Raw genomic sequence first — 22790 nt, 5'->3', positions numbered from 1 at the left:
GGCATCAGAGCAGAGCTGACTTGGAGGACAATGGAGCGAGTGTACAGATTTTTAGGGAGAGCTCCTCCTATGGATAAGGGGTTTGTCAGTTTGTCAATAGTCCCTGAGTGTATTTAATAAAAATGATCCTTCATGAAAAAATACTAAAACCAAGTTATTTTCAGATCCCAGATTGGAGCCTTTAGGTTCTACTACAATAATTAAACATTCGCCCTGTGTTTCCATTTGGAAATATCTTCCTATCTAGGAATGAATCCCAGGCCTCTGGCCACCTTTACAGAGTTCTGATTATTTAACATAGTGTCTAATTACATTATTCTGACAATTTAGATCTATGTTACAAAACCACAGCATGTGCTGGATCAGTTAACAAAGTGGAGCAACAGGCTGAGGTTATATCCTAAAGTGTTGATTGTCCCTTTATCTCAAGCAGTATTTCTTCAACACCATATCGGCCATGGTTTTAAAATCAATGTGTAAATCAGCAGGTTTTCACTATCTGACCACAAAGAAAGGGGAGCTCATAGACTCATAGACTTTAAGGTCAGAAGGGACCATTATGATCATCTAGTCTGACCTCCTGCACAATGCAAGCCACACAATCTCACCCATACACTTCAGTAACAAACCTCTAACCTAAGCAATTCTTAAGGAGTAGAGATCGCGTTGCACAACTGTGTTACTTAAATTTTCTGATGCTTACAGAAGAGCAGTCAGTCTTAATAAGGTTATTTGGCCAAGTTTGCAAATTGGTGCCAGTAACTAAGCAGTGAATCTGACTCGCTTTCTGATTAAACTGTCTGTGGTCCCTGTAATTTTGAAACAACCCTCCCAATGCTGTAACCACCTATGCAAGCAAGCACTGGACAACACACTAGAAAAGGTGTTAAAGAGGTGGAGAAATGGAGGAGAGCTTTGCAACCTATGCAGTGGGGGAGGTCAAGCTTTCTCAGCTGCAGCCATTGCTTTTAATGTTTGCACCTAACATCAGAAACCATTCCTTGAGGGACATCTAAGGGAGGAATTAGTGATCAGGTTGAAGTTCAGCATTGGGATCACCACTAAGAGCAGGGTGTACTGGGGCACTAGACCTTGTTTTGGGTAAGGTAACAATAAGGGCAAGTCTTGACTTGGAAGCGAAGGGTGAAGCCTCCCGTGGCACAGGACAGAGGCCTGTAGGTTAAGGTACGGGTAGCATTTCTGGCGTGCTGTACAGGATGGAGAGAGCCTAACTGCCCCTTCAGACAGGTCTCAGGAGAGTGGATTATTATTGCACACATGATTGCTTTGTAGCCTAGTAACACACTTTAAGGCCAGAAGGGACCATCAGATCGTCCAGTGTGACCTGCATATCACAGGCCATTAAATTTCGCAAACAGCCCTCTGTTGAGTCCAATGACTGCAGCTGAATGAAAGCCAACTACGTCCTTAGGAGACTGAACTGTTACACTGTGCTCTTTGCTACGTTAGCATGGTGTAAATTGTGTGAAATGTCTAGATTTTGTAAGTTGTTGATTGGTTTTAAAAAACTCAAAGCTGTGGTGTGGGAGAAGGATAACTCAGTGGTTTGAGCATTGGCTTTGCTAAACCCAGAGTTGTGAGTTCAATCCTTGAAGGGGCCACTTAGGGATCTGGGGCAAAATCAGTACTTGGTCCTGCTAGTGAAGGCAGGGGGCTGGACTCAATAACCCTTCAGGGTCCCTTCCAGTTCTAGGAGATGGGTATATCTCCATTATTATTTTTAATATATTTTGTGTCCTTTACCTTCCAAAAGAGTATGGTGTTTTCATTTAAAATTTGACCTGTATGGCATTATTTATTCTTGCATATAATACATTCCCATTATATAAGAGCAATGTTAAGAGGTCCATGAGATTGCAAATACAGTAAGCAGAATGTCGTTGGTAGCATCTACCGATGAACAATACATTATAAAATATACAGCAATAGGCAAGGTTTCCACATGACTCCTAGGGGAAATTATTTTCAGTTGGACTCATTCCATCTGCTACAGTAAATACTCCAGGGAAAATCCAAATATTAAAATCATTTAAAGTATTAGGTACATGTAGGATTCTTGATTACTGGTGGTCATTCAAGATCCCATGACCCAACCTAACCCCAGTGTCCTGCTAAATTCCCACTTGGGCAATTACTTTCTGCTTACCTGAAAGTTTCCTCTGTAGTTTCATATAGCTAAAATAAATGCCTAGGTACTTCGACAAAAGGTACTTTACATATATTACATTCAAAAAGTAGGCTTGAGTGGAGGACAGTCCCCCTTCACCTCGGTTGCATCATGCTAATGAGCACTGTTAAACAGCTCCTGTATTCCTCCTCAGAAAGGACTATATTTCAGGGGCAAGTTTAGTGATTCCTGTCTTTGTGAAGTTTGTAAAGATTCTCAAATCCTTTGTGATGAAAGGAGTTATAACTATGTTATTATTATTAGTAACTCAGTCTAAAATATGCTGCAAAGCATCATGGAGGATTCCATATTGATGGAAATAACACAAACAAATGGGAAATCAGACCTGCACACTCTGCATTCCAACACATGAATCAACTCAGCCATCCGAACAATTCAATGGCAGGATTGCTGGAATTCTTGCATACACTAACTTGCAGCTGCAGTAAGTAAAATTTTACGGGGAGTGTTGCATAATATTTTCCTGGTTAAACTTACATGTTTTCATGGTTTAAAAGCCATGATTTGAATGGAGATTTTAGGTGTGTAATTTGAAATCACATTTCTTTCCCATCCTCACTAATGAGGATAAAGAATTTCTCAGTTTCTCATTTCTCATATTCAGAATCTATAGTTTCTTGGCTAACTCAGTCATTGGTCCCTATTTCTGATTACATATGATTTTAGTATTATTGTGCTGCAGATCTTATCTGGCTTGTCTCTTACAACAGTCAATCTTGATATTGCATCCAAAAGTGGCTTGGCAATGACCCTGTCCTTAACTACGTTTGAGTAAGCAGCCCTGCTTTTGGAACATAGCCCATACTTACAATGTTGAAATAACTCAGACAGCAGCAGCGTCTGGACATATGGGAAAGGCACGGGTTGCTCTGCGCTGACCACAGCAAGAAGGATTTTGTAATGGCCTGACTGCATAGTTTGTGTGTGTGTGTGTGTGTGTGTGTGTGTGTGTGTGTGTGTGTGTGTGTGTGTGTGTGTGTGTGTGTGTGTGTGTGTGTGTGTGTGTGTATAGAGAGAGATGGGTAATGTATCTTCTGTGGAAGATCTTCCACTTTTGCTCATACAACCAGGACAAACAGAACTCAAATCTCTCGTGTGTCCTTGTCCTTGTGAAAGGCACCATGCTCTCTCAACAAGTTACCTTGCTCTCACAACAAGATCAAACTGATGCTGTTCGAATCACTCCTCTGTGATTCTATTTTGTCCCCTGTTCCATTGCCTGCAATTGGCATAGTTTCATGGAACAAATTCCTGTCATATAAACCACTGACAGTAAGTTCCCTCTAAGCTGTACAGCTGCCCACTAAGCCCCATGCAGGGGCTCAGGACTGCAGTGGGGAGAGATGCCTCTCCCCCAGTGTGGACCTGCCCCAAACTTCCTGCTACTGGGGGGAGAGGAGCCCCTCTCCCAGCCTGGCCCAGGCCCATTGGAACTGCCAGGGAGAGGAGCCCCTCCCTCAGCCCAGCTCAGCCCTGCCGGAGCTGCCACCAGGCGGAAGCACCTCTCCCCTGGCCCCAAGCTTCGGTGATGAGAGAGGGCTCGAGGAGTCCTCTCTCCCCGCTGCAGCCCTGGGACAACCTGCACCCCCAAACCCCTCATCCCTAGCCACACTCCAGAGCCTGCACCCCTCTCACCCCCTCTGCGCCAGTCCTGAGCTCCCTCCCACTCCCCAAACCCCTTATTCCTGGCCCCACCCCTGAGGCTTCACCCCTAGCCTGACCCCTCACCCCCTCCCATACTCCAAACACCTCGACCCCACCCCCACCACATGAATGTTGTTATGTGCACCAATATGGAGGTGCTGTGTCACACATTACCTCCATATTGGTGCACATAACAAATTTCATTCTGCACACGGACATAAGAAAATGGGAGGGAACACTGCCTATAGTAAATGAAAGTTTTCTGGTGTGTGCCTACTGCAATAAATACCTTCCTGGCATTCAGTGGACTCTGTCTACCTTGCCTTCACCATTCAGGTATGCAAGACTCTACTAATATGAAAACGTTGACGTTACAATTTATTGTATATTGAAGTTGAAGCTTCAACGTTTTCACTTGATTTCTAAATTATTCTTATGAAGGGAGAGATGAGGCAGGAGAAAGGAAGCAGGAAAGGGGTGGGGGTGAGAGTAAAAATATGTGCAAGTAAGAAGAGAAGAGAAATGGACCAGAGAAAAGGCTGGTTAACTATCAGGAGGGAATAAATATAGATCAGATGTCCTGAGGTGGCCAGAACTGAGCACAATGTCTCAAGTCTCTGGAGCATGTGCTGGTTTAGGGTGAAGATGCCTTCTGCAGTAGTGTACATTTACTCTCCATCTATAGATGGTTCGGTGGCTTGAATTACCTGCCAGGCTCTCGTAATAACTAATACTCACTTCGATTATTCTAATATTCCAAATGTTCCGTACTTGAACTCAGGACATGAAAAAGGTGTTGAAAAGGGCAGGGAGATAATCCCTTTTATAGTTCTTATAAGGGGCGATAATCCATTCATGTAACTTTGAACATATTCACTATTTTCACTTGTGGTAAGAACACCTTAGCTTAATACTCTAAACCATTTTATACAGTTAGCTGCATAGAAGATGCCCTATTACCATCTTTAACAGATCAATTACAGCTAAAAAATTCCAGTAAGCATATCTTAAAGTAGCACCACATGAAAGCAAAACTATATCAATGAGCCAACATTATTCTGACAATCACTCAAATATGCTTCACATTTTTAAATCTCTAATTTATCATTCTCATTTCCAGTGTCACAAATACAGTCTATAAAAAGGCATATCCCAGAGGTTTTTTCTGGACCTGGATTCGCACACTGTGCTGGACAATAACTTAATACTCAACAGTGCCATCAGTTGGTGGATCACTATAATGCTTAATTTAAAGTAAGCTACTATAAGTATGCCCTTTTGAAGCTTTTTTTTTAAAATAGTTTATACTGTGCTGGAAGTATAAAATTATACTGCAACTGGATAGCATCATGCTACACCACAGTGATCTCCGACACACAGAATCTCCTCTTGGTTGCTGTAGGTAGCTGGCATAAGTTAGAGCAACCCATACACTCCTCTAGTTTACACTGTGGTTCTGGACCACCAAATATTGCTCCCCCACCTCACACCCAGAGGCTACAAAGATAGTGTAAAGCTATTTCCAATCTTGCATTGAGCATAGCTTGGCCAGACCAGAGGATCTGCCTTCTAGTTTACATACATCATTAATCAAAATGTAGACTATAACTGCACTATTAGTTTATATTTAGGTATATCATTCAAGGAGACTGATTGATCTTACACTGGTATAAACTGTAACTCCAGTGAAGTCAATGGAGTTAATGGGTGTAACTCCAGTGTGAGAGCAGAATCAGTCCCATGGTATGTCTATGATGCAATTTAAACTTTACTGAATGTCCAATTTGGTTACACGATGACAATATTCCTATAATTACTTTATAGATTTAATCCCTGTTCTGGAGGTCAGAAGTCCCACAGAGTTCAGGAGACTAAAATTTGCATGTCTAGCATCCATGTAAAACTTCTCATCATTATATCTATATCCAAGCACAAAAGAGTATCTGAAATCAGATGCCCAATTTTCTGAGGTGCACTAAAGACTGTTAGTTATAGCTATGAACTAGCAAATGTAAGTAAGCTCTTATTTGGATTAACGCTGTGAAGCAATAAAAAAAATTAATTGCACAATAAAAAAAATAATCGCAATTAATTGCACTGTTAAACTATAATAGAATACCATTTAAATATTTTTGATGTTTTCTACATTTTTCAAATATATTGATTTCAATTACAACATGGAATACAAAATGTATAGTGCTCACTTTATATTTAATGTTGATTACAAATATTTGCACTGTAAAAAAAAAAAATAGTATTTTTCAATTCACCTAATACAAGTACTGTAGTGCAATCTCTTTATTATAAAAATTGGACTTACAAATGTAGAATTATGTAAAATAAAAACTGCATTAAAAAATAAAACAAAATTTTAGAGCCTACAAGTCCACTCAGTCCTACTTCTTGTTCAGCCAATTGCTTAAACCAACCTGTTTACATTTTCAGGAGATAATGCTGCTTGCTTCTTGTTTATGTCACCTGAAAGTGAGAACAGGCATTCGCATGGCACGGTTGTAGCTGGCGTTGCAAGATATTTACATGCCAGATGCTCTAAAGATTCATATGTCCCTTCATGATTTAAACACCAATCGAGGGGACAGGTGTCCATGCTGATGACAGGTTCTTCTCAACAACAATCCAAAGCAGTGCAGACCGATGCATGTTCTCTTTCATCATTTGAGTCAGATGCCAAAAGCAGAAGGTTGATTTTCTTTTTTGGTGGTTCGGGTTCTGTAGTTTCTGCATCGGAGTGTTGCTCTTTTAAGATTCCTGAAAGCATGCTCCACACCTTATCCCTCTCAGATTTTGGAAGACACTTCAGATTCTTAAACCTTGAGTCGAATGCTGTAGCTATCTTTAGAAATATCACATTGGTACTTTCTTTGTGTTGTCAAATCTGCAGCGAAAGTGTTCTTAAATCAAACAACAAGTGCTTGGTCATTATCTGAGATTGCCATAACATGAAATATGTGGTAGAATGTGGGTAAAACAGAGCAGGAGACATACAATTCTCCCCCCAAGGAGTTTAGTCAAATTTAATTAATGCATTATTTTTTTAATGAGCCTCATCAGCATGAAACATGTCCTCTGGAATGGTGGCTGAAGCATGAAGGGGCATACGACTGTTTAGCATATCTGGCACGTAAATACCTTGCAATGCCTGTTCTCACTTTCAGGTGACATTGTAAATAAAAAGCAAGCAGCAGTATCTCTGGGAAATGTGAACAAACTTGTTTGTCTTAGCGAAGAAGTAGGACTGAGTGGACGGGAAGCTCTAAAGATTTACAATGTTTTGTTTTTGAGTGCAGTTATATAACACCCCCCCCCATCTACATTTGTAAATTGCACTTTCACGATAAAGAGATTGAACTACGGTACCTGTATGAGGGGAATAGGAAAATACTATTTCTTTTGTTTATCATTTTTACAGTGTAAATATTTGTAATAAAAATAATATAAAGTGAGCAATGTACACTTTGTATTCTGTGTTATAACTGAAATCAATATATTTGAAAATGTAGAAAAACATCCAAAAATATTTAATACATTTCAATTGGTATTCTATTGTTTAACAGTGCGATTAAAACTGCAATTAATCATGATTAATTTTTTTGAGTTAATCACGTGAGTTAATGGCGATTAATCAATTAAATTGGCTAGAATGACCCTCAGGCTACACTCTTTAAAGATTCTCAACAGTTGCCCAGATTCTTTAGCACTACTGTCTCCTCAGTCATAATAAGGCAAACTCCCCTTGCCATACAGTATTTGCTGCAGAAGCAACATACTCCTCCTCCATAAAGGTGCCCTTGACCACAATACTGTTTTTTCATTCGTATTTGAATTGACAAGAGATGGGGAAACAAAGCTTATTGGACCTGAAACATCTCATTCTAAAGGGTGAGATGCAGAGGTATGTCACTCAATGAAAAAATTATTCTACAGTATAAGCTTTTGGAGCCTTTAAAGCTGCATCTTAATACCCTTTTGCTAAATATTGATTGCCCCAACCTCATAAGCCCACAAAATATTATTTGGGCTTGTGGCTACATTGGTGAGTAACATTGTAGAGTTTCAGAGTAGCAGCCGTGTTAGTCTGTATCCGCAAAAAGAACAGGAGTACTTGTGGCACCTTAAAGACTAACAAATTTATTGAAGCATGAGCTTTCGTGAGCTACAGCTCACTTCTTCGGATGCATAGAATGGAACACACAGACAGGAGATATTTATACATACAGAGAACATGAAATGGTGGAAGTATGCATACCAACAGGAAGAGTCTAATCAATTGAGATGAGCTATCGTCAGCAGGAGGAAAAAAACTGTTTGAAGTGATAATTAAGATGGCCCATAGAAGGTGTGAGGAGAACTTAACATAGGGAAATAGATTCAATTAATGTAATGACCCAACCATTCCCAGTCTTTGTTTAGACCACAGGTAATTGTGTCTAGTTTGCATATTAATTCGAGTTCAGCAGTTTCTCTTTGGAGTCTGTTTTTGAAGTTTTACAACCTATCCTTAAAGATGATCCCTCACTCTCACAGATCTTGGGAGACAGGCCAGTCCTCGCTTATAGACAGCCTCCCAACCTGAAGCAAATACTCACCAGCAACCGCACACCATACAACATAAACACTAACCCAGGAACCTATCCTTGCAACAAAGCCCGATGCCAGCTCTGTCCACATATCCATTCCAGTGACACCATCATAGGACCTAATCACATCAGGCACGCCATCAGGGGCTCGTACACCTGCACATCTACCAACGTGATATATGCCATCATGTGCCAGCAATGCCCCTCTGCCATGTACATTGGCCAAACTGGACAGTCTCTACGCAAAAGAATAAATGGACACAAATCTGACATCAGGAATCATAACATTCAAAAACCAGTGGGAGAACACTTCAACCTCTCTAACCACTCAGTGACAGACTTGAAGGTGGCAATTTTGCAACAAAAAAACTTCAAAAACAGACTCCAAAGAGAAACTGCTGAACTCGAATTAATATGCAAACTAGACACAATTACCTGTGGTCTAAACAAAGACTGGGAATGGTTGGGTCATTACATTAATTGAATCTATTTCCCTATGTTAAGTTCTCCTCACACCTTCTATGGGCCATCTTAATTATCACTTCAAACAGTTTTTTTCCTCCTGCTGACGATAGCTCATCTCAATTGATTAGACTCTTCCTGTTGGTATGCATACTTCCACCATTTCATGTTCTCTGTATGTATAAATATCTCCTGTCTGTGTGTTCCATTCTATGCATCCGAAGAAGTGAGCTGTAGCTCACGAAAGCTCATGCTTCAATAAATTTGTTAGTCTTTAAGGTGCCACAAGTACTCCTGTTCTTATTGTAGAGTTTGCAACTCTACTGACCTCAGCAGAATCACACCAATGTGCAACGAGCAGAATTTGTTGTGATAATTTCAGCTCACCCTCCCTGCCCTGCCCTGCCCCCGGCCCAAGTGGAAGTAAAGTCTTCCTGCATGTATATTTCTTTACACTTAAATTAGTGCAAATTAAAGTTACTAGTTAGTTTAATTAATACCTGTTGCAGTGCTGGAAGATCTTATTTTAGACCTGAGTACTTTAGACTGTATCTTTTTCCTTCAGGACAAATACCAGGTATTTAAAAATCAAATATACTGTATATCATTGAAATTCAAATGATTTCCATTAGACGGTATAACATTTGACAGTCAGCAGGAGATGTCTAGTTATCCAGTTATTGTTTTTAACACCCTGGCCCCAGTATTTGTGAACAACAAGCACAATCCTGTGTTTAGTACAAGAACTCCACATCATCTCCTAGGGATTAACACAGGTTTTTCTGGTAAAAAAAAAAAAGTTTATGTATTGCAAAAAAGAGAACAGACTTTTTATTTACTATCTTTCGCTAACAGTTTACTACATTTCTTGCCTCCAATGAGGTTTCTAGGTTTTTTTTTGCAAAGCAGCATCTGAGGCATTCAAGTGCAGACTTTCCCTAGTTTGAGCATTTGATAAGGGGGGGCTTCCTCTGCCCGAGCACTGAATCAAAGTTTAGTTACTTACTTGGTCCATGTGAGGATTCTAAGATTCTCATGCGAACACACCCTTTGATTCAGGATTGTCTGTCTGTCCCTTCCCTTCCCTTCCCTTCCAGGAGCAGCAGCTGACAGGCAACCTCCTCCAAGATGGGGAAGTCATTCCAAACCAGCTGCCAGGATTCAAAAGCACAATGCAAGCTCCACCCTCTCTGAGAAACCAACTGGATCAACTCCTTTATACTTCCAGTTCTCGCTAGATGCAGGAGTCATGAGACCCCTCTCAAAACCACAGCTCCCTTGAGACACAGCACTGTGCTAACCCCTCATGATCTGATTCAAAGCCCAATGAAATCAATTAAAAGACTTCACTGGGCTTTGCAGCAGATTCTGAATCTTTAGGCAGGGGAGTGGAGTGTTATTTACCATGCACACCCCTGCCCCCCATATACGGCTCATAACCATAGAAATGTGTGTTATCAACTTTGTTGTGGTTGAATTGTTATTTATATGACCCTTTAAAGAGAGGCTCGCAAATTCCTCACTCTAAATTACAGTAGGTATTCTAGTGTGTATGACACTGTGGACAAGATCATTACTTTGGTGTCACATAATGAGAAAACAAACAGGAGAAAGTTGTTTTTAGAGTCTGACTAAGTATTTTTGACTTACTAATATTTCCCAGGGACCCAGCAGGCTAGTCATTTGGTATTAAAGCCTCACTGCTTTCAGGAACAGCAATTAATAGAGACCACACTGGGGAAATAATCATGTCAGATACCACTGAGTCCTTTTTCCAAATCTTAAAATGGCATAATTCAGAAAGCATTTCTATAGAGACAGAGTGTATTTCCACTGCTGCACTAGTGTATAAAAATTCGGTTATTCACTATATATTTGAAGACTTATTATCATTGCTTATAATTGATATTAATTTCTCTGAGACTCATAACAGCAGAAAGAGTTACTGTGTAGCAATACTGACAGTAAACATTTGTAAATTTTGTCTGTAGCCAGCACGATATAATCATACATGGCTGATGAAAGCACACATAGGGAAAGCAATTCTAGTAACAACTAGTGTCATTAAATGCTGTTTAGCTATTGTTGACTTACAATAACTCAGATGAAGGAACCTGGACCGTAGGAGATTACAGCCCATGAATTCATAATAATTGCTGTAATTAAAAAATTAGAGATAGTCCAAAATAGACTTTTGATCGTGAACCTCTCTAACAAATTTCAGGTAGGGGGAACTAAATGTCAATCAGTTCAGAAGCTGCTTCTGTGGATTTAGTTTGGTTCAGATCCCAACTAGAAGAGTTTTGCAATTCTGGTTTGGATGCAGCTCAAGTCTCACCAGGCCAGTCACTCATAAGATTTTAGCCCTAACTGGCAAAAACTCTGAGAATAGCTGATCTCCTGGCATGCCCACCACTTTCGGCCAATAACTTGGGAGATTTCAGAGCTGGACCTGAACCCCAGCTCTGATTTGGCCTCAAATACAATACCTGAACCCTAGAGTAATCAGAATCTGAACATGTTCTCCTTGGCTCACCTCTAATTAATGAAATAAATGGGGCGGCATCAGAGCATTCAAAATGCCACATTTTTATCTGCAGCTAATTGAAAACTGATGCAACCTCATCCTTTGTTTTGATTTATGTAAAATCCTCGCAGTTAAGGAAATGACACTATGATACCTTCCAGTAGGCACAGAACCATTTGTAATGCCATTAATATGGAGGAGGAAATCTATGGCAACACTTAGACGTCAACTGTAAAACGCAGTAGCAAAACTCCTAGGAGACTGAAGATACTGAAAAGGATTACCTGCAACAAGACAGTAGGTAACAAAACCAGCAAGTCCCGTGAAGGGTAAGAAAAGTAGCATGTCTTAACTGACATTGGAGCAGGGAGATTGGACTCTGTCATCTCCCATTAGGATAGCTGCCCTAATCACCAGGCTATAGAGTAATTCTTACACTCGCGCTCTTTTTCTCTGGCCCAGTGACTCGAAGTGCTTATCAAAGGAGAGACTGGGGGAGCTCTCACATCAGACTATCCCATAGCCCACTGGTCAGAGCAGTCTCCTGGGAGGATCCTGTTCAAATCCTTCCTCTGAACCTGGGAGAGGGGCTCCCAACTGTGGATCGCAAGCACCTCCCTGCAGCCTGGAGGTAGGCACCTAACTCTGAGGACTCACCTCTTTTGTTAGCATCTCTCATTGGCTAGGTTAGGTGGCTCCCTGTCTAGCATGCTGGCTTTTGCAGATCCCAGTCTTAGGCCTATCTTTCCCCATGCATCATATAGAGACTCTAGAAACTTAACTTAATCTTTGTGGATCCAATGGTTGTTCCAGTGATTTTCTAGGAACCCAAAAGTTAAGTGTCCCTATGTGGATCTGCGCCCTAAATCCTTTTACACTTGCATATGAACATAAATTTCAATGGAATTTAGTACCTAATTCCTCAAGGCTCCTTTGAAAATCCCAGCGTTGCTCTTCTATTTGGTGAGACACCAACAAGCAATGTAGCCACTAAGGGATGGATGCATCATTTAGTTTCCTGCTCATGGCCAGTTATCAACTGGCATCCAATTCTCTATGTAGGCTAGGGTGACCAGATGTCCCGAATTTTGGGTCTTTTTCTCACATAGGCACATATTACCCGCCACCTCCTGTCCCAATTTTTAACACTTGCTATCTGGTCAGCCTAATGTAGTCATTTACGGTATGCAAATCTATTACATTTCGCCCACTGCTGGTGAATAAGGAGAAGCAGAATTAATTTCCCCTGTAGGAAGAGGGTGATTAAAATGTGGTATGGAAAAAAAAAGTTCCCTTTTGCATGCATGCTCAACTAGAGCCCACCTACACATCCATATTGTTATCTGACTAACCTTTGCTTTAGGTATCATATTTGGGCAACTAGTAAATTGTAACTTGGCTGATTAATGAGGGACACTCTGTACCTCAAAGTAGCACCCTGGAACCCCCACATTCACCACTGTGATATGATTCGGATATATTTTGTACAAAGTATACCTTGTGAGGTATCATTTTGTAAGTCGTGATCTGTTGATCAATAATATCCTGTTGAATTATAGGTACTGTCATTGTATGTGAAGTTATGAAGGATTGCTATATGAGCGTTACTGAAATATATTATGAGGTTGGGAACGCCCACGACTAGTCTTTCAATCGCAACAAAGGAGTAGCCAACACCAGCCAGATGGTCGTTAATGGCTCATCAGTACACAATCTATTATCCCAGAGGCTTCTTTGAGAAGGCAGTCTGCCCCCATGGCGTATGTAACACACATCACAGCAATGATCTTTCTAGCAGCTGGAAAAAAGTGTAAGAGAGGGAGAATGACATCACTTGACCTGACCCCCTTTCCCTCCCTGCACCCATCTCGACACCTGGAAGAACATCTGGAAGAAAAAGGACTTTGAACTGGGGAAGAGTGGTCCCAGGGTATCATAACATTCAAAAACCAGTGGGAAAACACTTCAACCTCTCTAACCACTCAGTGACAGACTTGAGGCTGGCAATTTTGCAACAAAAAAAATTCAAAAACAGACTCCAAAGAGAGACTGGTGAACTTGAATTAATATGCAAATTTGATACAATTAACTTAGGTTTAAACAGAGACTGGGAATGGTTGGGTCATTACACTAATTGAATCTATTTCTCTATGTTAAGTTCTCCTCACACCTTCTATGGGTCATCTCAATTATCACTTCAAAGGTTTTTTTTTTCTCCTGCTGACGATAGCTCATCTCAATTGATTGGACTCTTCCAGTTGGTATGCATACTTCCACCTTTTCATATTCTCTGTATGTATAAATATCTCCTGTCTGTGTGTTCCAGTCTATGCATCCGATGAAGTGGGCTGTAGCCCACGAAAGCTTAAGCTGAAATAAATTTGTTAGTCTCTAAGGTGCCACAGGTACTCCTGTTCTTTTTGCAGATACAGACTAACACAGTTGCTATTCTGAAACCAGTCTGTATAGTAATAATTGGAGCTATACCAATCTCCTAGAACTGGAAGGGACCTCAAAAGGTCATTCAGTCCAGCCCCCTGCCTTCACTAGCAGGACCAATTTTTGCCCCAGATCCCTAAGTGGCCTCCTCAAGGATTGAACTCACAACCCTGGGTTTAGCAGGCCAATGCTCAAACCACTGAGCTATCCCTCCCCCCATTCCTGTATTGAGGAACTGTAATCTGCTTGTACCATGTGTTAGGGTGAGCTACTACTTGATTCAAATCTTGCTTAGTCTGTTGAAGTTAGAATTTAGATTTTATTTCGTAGGTAACCAACTTTGATCTGTATGCCTGCTACTTATAATCACTTAAAATCGGTCTTTCTGTAGTTAATAAATGCTTTCTATTTTACCTAAAACATCGTGTTTTGGTGCAAGTGCATGGGGAATCTTAGCTCAGATAACAAAGGCTGGTGCATGTCCACTTTCCTATGAAGAAGTGGCGAACTAACACTGGTCAGGCTTCTGACCAGTGCAAGATGGTACATTTAAGGGGTGCAAGGCTGGAGAGGGGGAATTGGCTGGAGCCTCTCTATTGATGGTTCTTGAGTGGCTGGGAGATTATTCATGTAACTCAGTTAGGAATGTCCCTGCCTGTGGATGGCTGTGTAAGTGCAGTGCCTGTCAGAGGCTTAGGGCTTGGCTACACTTACGGTTTGCAGCACTGGTAGTTTGCAGCGCTGGTCATCCAGCTGTGTAGGAACAGCGCTGGTGTGTGGCCACACTCACAGCTACCAGCGCTGGTGTGTGGCCACATTTGCAGCATTTCCAGCGCTGTTGGGAGTGATGCATTATGGGCAGCTATCCCAGCATTCAAGTGGCCGCAACGTGCTTTTCAAAAGAGGGGGGTGGAGTGGGGTCTAGTGTGACAGGGAGCGGGGGGAAAGAGAGAGGGGATTTTTGGAGCCAACACTGTGTGTTAGCTTCCTGACTTGAAAAATCAGAACATTTTTCCGACCCCTTAGTCTTAACTCTTAATTGCAAACAGCCTGCAGGCAACACGACTCCCCACTGTTTCCCTGCCTGCCTCTCATTTGATTGTTTACAGCCAGGTACAGATGATCACAGCAAACAGGAGCTTTGTTTGTTTTTTAGATAGCAGCAGCGGCAACGGAGGAGCTCCACAGAGCTCGTTCACAACAGGGAGGAGGATCTCATTTGATTGTTCACAGATTGATCACAGCAAACAGGAGCTGATAACCAGCTCCGGTAGAAACGGGAGCTCCGGAGGTTCACAACAAAACAAAGAGAGGCTGCATAACAAAACAAAGGGAGTAATTTAGTTAAAAGCATTCTGGGATATCTCCTTATTCCCTGGAGGCCAATAAAAGCGCTGGTGTGTGTCCACACTTGATGAGCAGCGCTGGATCACCAGCGCTGCAATCGCTACACCCCAACCCGGCCAGGTGTACAGCCAGCGCTGCAGCCAGGGAGTTGCAGCGCTGGATGTGCCTTGCAGGTGTGGACGGTTACTAATTGCAGCGCTGGAAAGCCTCTACCAGCGCTGCAACTTGCAAGTGTAGCCAAGCCCTTAGAGTTTAACTCTCACAGACTGGAGGGAATTATGTTCATCACGCAGCTTCAGAGGATAACAATTAGGGCCTCATTCCTGCAAAGAATTCACACGTGCTTAATTTTATGCACTGTGAGTACTCTCACTGACTGGAATGCGAGCGTTCACAGTACATAAAATTAAGCACATGCATAAATATTTGCAAGATCAGAATCTAATATAGTTCTTATAGGACACAAAAGAAAGCACTAGTGCTGCTTGAGTCTGGGGCTGGGATATTTCTAGGAGACAGTAAAGAGGGATAAAAATGAAAATAAAGCTCAGAATGGAAGTTGCTTGTTTTGATTACTATACAGTAAATGAAGATTTAAACAATGTAAGAAGCTGCCGCATGTGACCAAGGGAGAATTTAGAACCACAGGTCTTGCAGATTCACACAGAACCTGGGGGTGGGGGGAACTATGCAGTTATAGTGACCAAGAATGGAGATGAACATAGCAGCTGGAATGGCTTTGAAATATCAAGAAGCAGGTATGTTTTTTATTTTTAATTATCAGTGCTCAAAAACAAAACACCCCCCCCCCCTTTTCCCTTTAGAAATTAAACCAGCTGAATCTGGTAAGCTGGCTACAGGCCTGGGGGACTATTCAAGAACTAGCTTTCAACAAGTACATAAGCCTCTTTAGCATGAATCTCTTTTGTGCCCCCAGAGCTGGATCTCAATTCAGTGAGCCTTGAACTGAATGTTTGGAACTCAAGAAGTAAAACCAGAACTCTGGTGAAGCAGCCAGTTACTGTTCCCCTCCACTGCCATTGTTCCCAGCATCCTATATTGCATCCTTAGCAATGTTCTGCAGTGGTGATCTATGAGGACCTAGTATCAGAGGGGTAGCCGTGTTAGTCTGGATCTGTAAAAGCAGCAAAGAGGCTTGTGGCACCTTATAGACTAACAGACGTTTTGGAGCATGAGCTTTCGTGGGTGAATACATCCGACGAAGTGGGTATTCACCCACGAAAGCTCATGCTCCAAAACATCTGTTAGTCTATAAGGTGCCACAAGACTCTTTGCTGCTTCTATGAGGACCTAACTTCAGTGGAAAAGGGGTTACATCCAGTTCAAACCTCTCTGAGCAGGAGATCTGCTAAAGAGGAATAAGGCAAGTAGTGTTCATATTGAGTAAGCCTTCGATATTTTCTTATGACCTTTAGTTACCTTCTGGAGGGAGGAGGAAAACAGATCATGTGAGTTCCACCGGGCCACATTTACCCCTAGTATCAATAAATTTGGCCCACTGATGTAGATGGACCGATTTGGATGAGAGAAGCAAGAGGATCTGGCCCCAAATGGAGAAAAAACTGTCTTGTAGTGAAGAGGAATGTAAGAGAAACGAATCAGGAAGATTATATAGATGTATTTTCCTTATGTACAAAATTATTGACAGATACTCTTTCTGTACATGGCAGTTCCTCACAGAGAAGATAGGGTGAAAATACTGATCAGCGCTCTCTGGAGATATTTTTATTACAGTGAAGCATTAATCAATTTAATTTATACAGCACTCAATTTTCCCAGCCCCAAGAGCCAAAACGCTTGTGCCTTGATATTCAGAGTCCCTGACCACCACAAATCCTATTGCAGTTAATAGAGGCTAGAAGTGCTTCGCATCTTTGAAAAAAAAAATAGGCCATTAGTGCACAGTACAACAGTTGTAAACAATTATAAGCCACACTAAAATTGCCACCCTGTTAATATAGATGGCTTGTTAACTCGTCACCAGCTGTGCTGATCGCTCCTCAAACATTTTGCTAAGAAGGTGAGACCAAAGGAAATTCATAAACCAAAGATGTGGATCTCTAAGCAATCCATAAGGAATGGGACTGGCCTCCACCCAGCTGCACTGAGAGATGCATTTATAAAACTGAAAGATTTTTGCAATATATAAACAAATAACAATGGATCTGAATGTCCTAGAAGTCCCAACTGTACTGAAAAGAGCATGAAGATCTCACTATACCCACCTTACAAGGATGTTTTCCAATCACATCTAAAAACCAAGTACAGTATATCAATTATTTGCCATGTTAAATGATTAAAAATATTCAATGGCTGTATAGAAATCTTACTGTTTTGACCCTTGTAACATTTCAAGGAGAACCCCAGTACCCTGATTTGCATCAGCTAAGGATCTCTATCTTCACTTACCCAGAGCAATGCCAATTTACACCAGCTGAGGATCTGGCTCATTACGTTTTATATATATATATTCAGTTATTCATTTCAAAACCCACGATGAACGCATTCTCTCCCCCTCTCCCTGAAAGCAATCAATAAGTAGCCTATAGACGTACATTAATCTAAAAATACCTGTCCCACAACCGAGTACAGCAGACACACAGAGGAGTTGATGACTCATCTTAGAAGGAAAATGTGATTTGTATGCTCAATTGAACTATTGAAGACCTGCCTTTGACCTGGATAAGGAAGGTGAAGTAAATGTATAACCAAGTATTTTAAGAATTCTACTTGTGGGAGAAACTGTACTGGTCAGTGCTGTGCTATCTCTCAAATGCATCACTGAGTCCTGTCAGTGACTGACTCATCCAACTGCAGACAAGCCCATTAAACACTTGTTACCATGGGTAGTGGTGTGAATGCATCAAAGTTTTATTGACAGGGCCTAACAAAGTCTCAAGCCTGATTTTTCGCTGTCCTGCACCTTGTGTGCTCCCTTACACCTGTGCAAGGTGGGTGTAAAAGGCTATCATTCTGATTCCCCACTTTGTACAGGCGTAAGGCAGCAGAAAAGCAGGCCCTTAGTCCAACACAGGGAGAACTCTCCCCGGTCTGTATTCGGTGGAGTTCATACCCCAAGTGCCACGGGCGCTGCACATCCCATGCATTTTCATAAGCCTGCCTCCCTCCTTTTCCTTTCCATCCTTCTTAGGACTTGGGTGTTTTGAGTGATGACGTTTTCTACTGTACGATTCATAGATGCCTGGTGACAGGCACTCTATAAATAGCTTGAATACATACATACACATAGTTACCTGGGACAGAGTATAAAAAGAAGCAGTAAATTGAGAGGAAAAAGGTGCACACACACCCGTTACAGCTAGGTTTTACAGGCAGAGTAAGATGCAGGTACACATAGCTTGATGGCATGTGGCGAGGCAGCATTCAACTTTGGCCTGTAAAACGTTTAAGCCTCCCTCCCAATGTATTTGAAGGTTACGTACCAGCTAGAGATCTCAGTTATCTGATTATGCAGTCTTCAAGAAATGGGACTCTACGCCTGGCATCGCTCATAAAAATCTTAGCCGACACGTGCTCAGGGCTTTGACGACATAAAGCAGAACTATGTTATTGTATTATTAGAGGTGGGCCTGGACCATGCCTCAGGACTGGCACACTGATGAAGTTCGGATCCAAATCTGAACTCCGCTGCTTGGGCCCATTTTTACTATACTATTATTATTCACTTTGATGATGATGCTGTAAGAAAACAAGGATTTTTGTAGCTGTAATAACTCAGCAATATTGTCCCTTCTCTATACAAGCCCTCATTTGTTAGTCTGTCTTTTCATTCATATTAAGACTGTTCAAACCTTGCAGCATTCACTTTATAAAGGAGTCTGATAACTACACTCCGCAATTTGAATTGCAAAGGTTGTAAGTGACCTGATCGCTGCAGGTTGCTTGAAGGTATCCCCAGATCCAGTCCCTCCCAAGCCCACCAATCACCCGTCTCCAAAACACACACTGCCTCTTCTACCTTGTGGTGTTCCTTGAGCTTGTTTGGGGAGCGAGGCCGGTCTGTTTGAGGGAGGAGACTCACTATTGGCTCAGCTGTGTCAATACACTCAACATGCTGACCCAACTATCCTGAACATGGGCTGAGGTTCGCAGGGGCATCAAGTGTTTCAGTTTAAGTAGGTTTGAAGTTCAAGGCATGCATTTTACATAGCTGCACCTCACATGTTATGCACATAAATTTAGTTAGGCGTTGATCAGTATGGAAGCAAAAGCTAAACCAAGGCTTTACCCTCTAAAGACTCCAGCTTAGTTTGCCAGGTCTTCTGTAAAGTTCTGTGGTGCTCCGTTTGTGGCTACATTTTTCTGGGGTTGGGGGCAGGGGGGAGTTTAAAAAAAACAAAAGCTTTTTGTATCATGTTTTCCAGTTATATGGCTTGAGATAGACGTTTATATTTAGGCCCGCATAAAGCAGGCTGGAGGCTATACTGCCCTGAGAGAGACAGTGCCCAGGCAAACTCAAATGTACATGCCCTCTATAAAAGGGTTTCTCAAAGGGTCGGGACCCGTCAGGAGGTCATGAGTCTATTACATGGGGGGAGGGAGGAAGCTGTCAGCCTCCACCTCAAAGCCCGCTTTGCCTCCAGCATTTATAATGGTGTTAAATATATTTTAAAATGTTTTTAATTTATAAGGGGAGGTCACACTCAGAGGCTTGCTATGTGAAAGGAGTCACCAGTACAAAAGTTTGAAAACCACTGCTCTATAATATTAACCACGAAGCTCAACAGTACACCTAGAACTGATCTAGCAAAGGAAAAGAATGGTGCAAAGTTTGTACGCTATTTTCCTATTTATCTTTTTCTTCACAATTCTTTTTATTAGCCTGAAACACCTGATTGAAAACCCAATGACTGGACGGATGTTTGGAGGAAGCCCTTATTCAGTCAAGTCTTAATTTAGTGATGCCTTCTGGGAGTTTTAAAAATCACTTGGGTCCAAACACCTACCTCCAGATGTCTTTAATGCGAGTTAGGCACCTAACTACCTTTGAGGATCTGGGCGTTAGGGAGCACCTGTAGCTCCCACCAACTTCAGCTGGGGCAGTATGTGTGCTGAGCAGGTCTGAAAGTCAGGCCCTTTGTGATTTGCAGGCTGCTAAAACTCTTGATATTATGGCTCTTCGTCTACAATTGCATGAGCTACGGATGGAGGGTCAGATCTTCCTTTCCGATCCATTAGCCAAGCACCTCTACTTGCTAGCATTAAGATCAATGTACAGCTTTTACTACTCAGGAATTATTAACAAATTGTAGACCAGTAGGAACATTTCAGTTGTGATAATTTTATACTGAATGACTCCTCATCATGGGATAATTACTGATGAAGCCAGCTAAGAACAAAAACTTTAGGCATTCAGAAGTGGAACATAGCGAACTGTAGCCAGCCATGGTGGCATGTCTGCTGGCCTTTCCTGCCCATTTTAGTTTTCATTCAAATGATGTTTGCTATAAGACTGCCAAAGTTCTAAGCCACTAATTTTACTAGTGGTCTTTTACCACTTTCACTAGAGATACAATGACTTACAAAGCCATGTACACAAATATAGTGGAACAGATAAGAAATTAACTGCAACTTACATTTAGCGTGTGGGGGATTATATTTGTGAAATGTTTGCTTAGCAAAGTGCCTGTGGGTTCACTTAATCAGGCCAAGTATCCGTATACAACCAGACTGCATAGTGACAAGCATTAAACAAATAAGAGAGAGAGAGAGAGAGAGAGAGAGTGTGTGTGTGCGCGCGTGCATGCGTTAGGTCTGTGTTGAACCTACAACATTTTAATTTGCAAACTAAATCCTGCAGTTTGCTTTGGAGGGGTTAGAAGGAAATCAAACCCCACAAGTCCACTTGGGCATTCAAGTTCAGCATATTTAAATCTCCAAAGTGACAGGAGATATTCATATCAAACATAGTCAATAAGAGTTTGGGATTTGATATCCAATGTGCCTGTGACCATCGTCCTCTGCTTGTGAATCTTTGGCCAACACAGACTGGTTATTAGCACTGCTGGGAAGCCAGTGAACCTTCCTCCCCTTAACTGGCCTCCTGTGCTCCATCATCCCCTCAGCGGTGGGGAAATATCTGTGGGGCATGAGGGGGCTAAGAAGGGAGGACATCCTGGGACCGCTTCGGGGAGGGATAGGTCTAGGAGCATGTGTACGTGCGCGTACACAAACACACACACACACACACACTTTCCCATAGGCAAGAAGCAGGTTTTGAACCTAGGTGGACATGTCTCATAAAATGCCATTTAAATAGTTAGCCAGTCTCCGGTTCTATAAAACACCCTCATGCTTAATCCCAAGTAAGAACCATGGTTAAAACCAGAATGCAAGATGCTAGGGCCAAAACTTGAGATCCTTGCTTCATTTTTTTACACTGTCATTATCCAGGAAAACTCCAACTCATTTCTATGTGCGTTTGCCTAAGGGCTAAATAAAATCAGAGTAGTGAGGACCTCAGGATTTGGCCCTTAGAAAATAAAGTTCAATCATCATGGGCTGGGTTCTCACAGTGACACAATTAGCATTAGTAAGTTTGCACTGATCAAATATCCTGGGTAAGCAGAAGAAAACTCTACCTACATCTGGAGGCTTCTATCATCTCAGCCTGACAAACACGTCTCAGAAAGGCTGTTTCAGAAGAATTCTGCACAGCCTTACACTGGGGAACCGACTACTTTTATATACCTATTCCCAATGCAACTCATTCAAAAGCCTTGCTGGGCTGCTCTGTATATGCAACCTAGAGCTCTAGCAATAGCCGGAACCATTTTATGCAGAAGGATTTTAGAATCACAACTAGACAATTCTTACATGAAGAGCAAATGCCTTAAATTTGATAAAACTCTCATTGTTTTTGCAGCTGAGCTTCTCATCCCTTTGCATAGCCATATTCACATCGTCAGCCACCTGTGGAATTACTGCCTTCAGGAATTTGAGCCTTCATCACAGCATGATGTTAGAAGACATCTGAAAAAACAGGAACACTTCACAACCCACAAACAATTTTTGTGGCTAATATTTTATCCTTATAAAGCTACCGTATGAAGGTTTTTAAAGGGTTCCTCCCTCCCACCCCTAATTAAAAATTAACAGAAATGCATTAGAAATTATTCTTTTTTACAGTGAAAAAAGGTCTCGAGTTACATTATATATAAGCTTCCATTCACTATTATGCAGTCCCTCTTCTTGCTCAGCTTGCGCCCTGCCTTTCGTCAAACAGGATGTGCCTAGAAGGTTGTAAAACGTATGCCCTACCTTTCCGGAGCCACTTAGAGAGCCTACTGCTTGTGCGATTTCACAGCTAGTAACTAGCTAAAGCTTTCCTCCTTTTATAAGAGACCTACCGCCAATGCAAGAGTCCTTGCTCTGTTCTGCAGTAGGGCAGAAATTACAACACTTGAGTACTGAAGCAATCAACAGATTCTGCAACAAGTCCTACCTCTATGCAAGTCCAAGATAAACAGACTTTCAGTGCTGGGGTGAACTGATTAGGCTCTTAGAACATATATTTTGCCTT

General features: G+C 41.7%; 1 protein-coding gene across 1 annotated transcript in view; it reads right to left on the bottom strand.

Annotated features, from left to right (window-relative positions):
* The window catches only part of ACSL6 (acyl-CoA synthetase long chain family member 6), an 86275-nt gene extending 63731 nt beyond the window's left edge, over positions 1-22544 (bottom strand). The window contains exons 1-2 of the mRNA XM_045027861.1: positions 22529-22544; positions 22085-22240 (exon numbers count right to left, since the gene is read on the bottom strand). Coding sequence (XP_044883796.1) covers positions 22085-22162 — 78 coding nt within the window. The 5' untranslated portion in view covers positions 22163-22240; positions 22529-22544. The remainder of the gene's footprint in view (positions 1-22084; positions 22241-22528) is intronic.
* Positions 22545-22790: the final 246 nt, after the last annotated feature.

The sequence above is a fragment of the Mauremys mutica genome, chromosome 8, assembly GCF_020497125.1.
Source record: "Mauremys mutica isolate MM-2020 ecotype Southern chromosome 8, ASM2049712v1, whole genome shotgun sequence".
NCBI classification, from domain to species: domain Eukaryota; kingdom Metazoa; phylum Chordata; order Testudines; family Geoemydidae; genus Mauremys; species Mauremys mutica.
The sequence above is the reverse complement of the archived record's forward strand: the minus strand, read 5'-3'. Positions and strand labels throughout refer to the sequence as shown.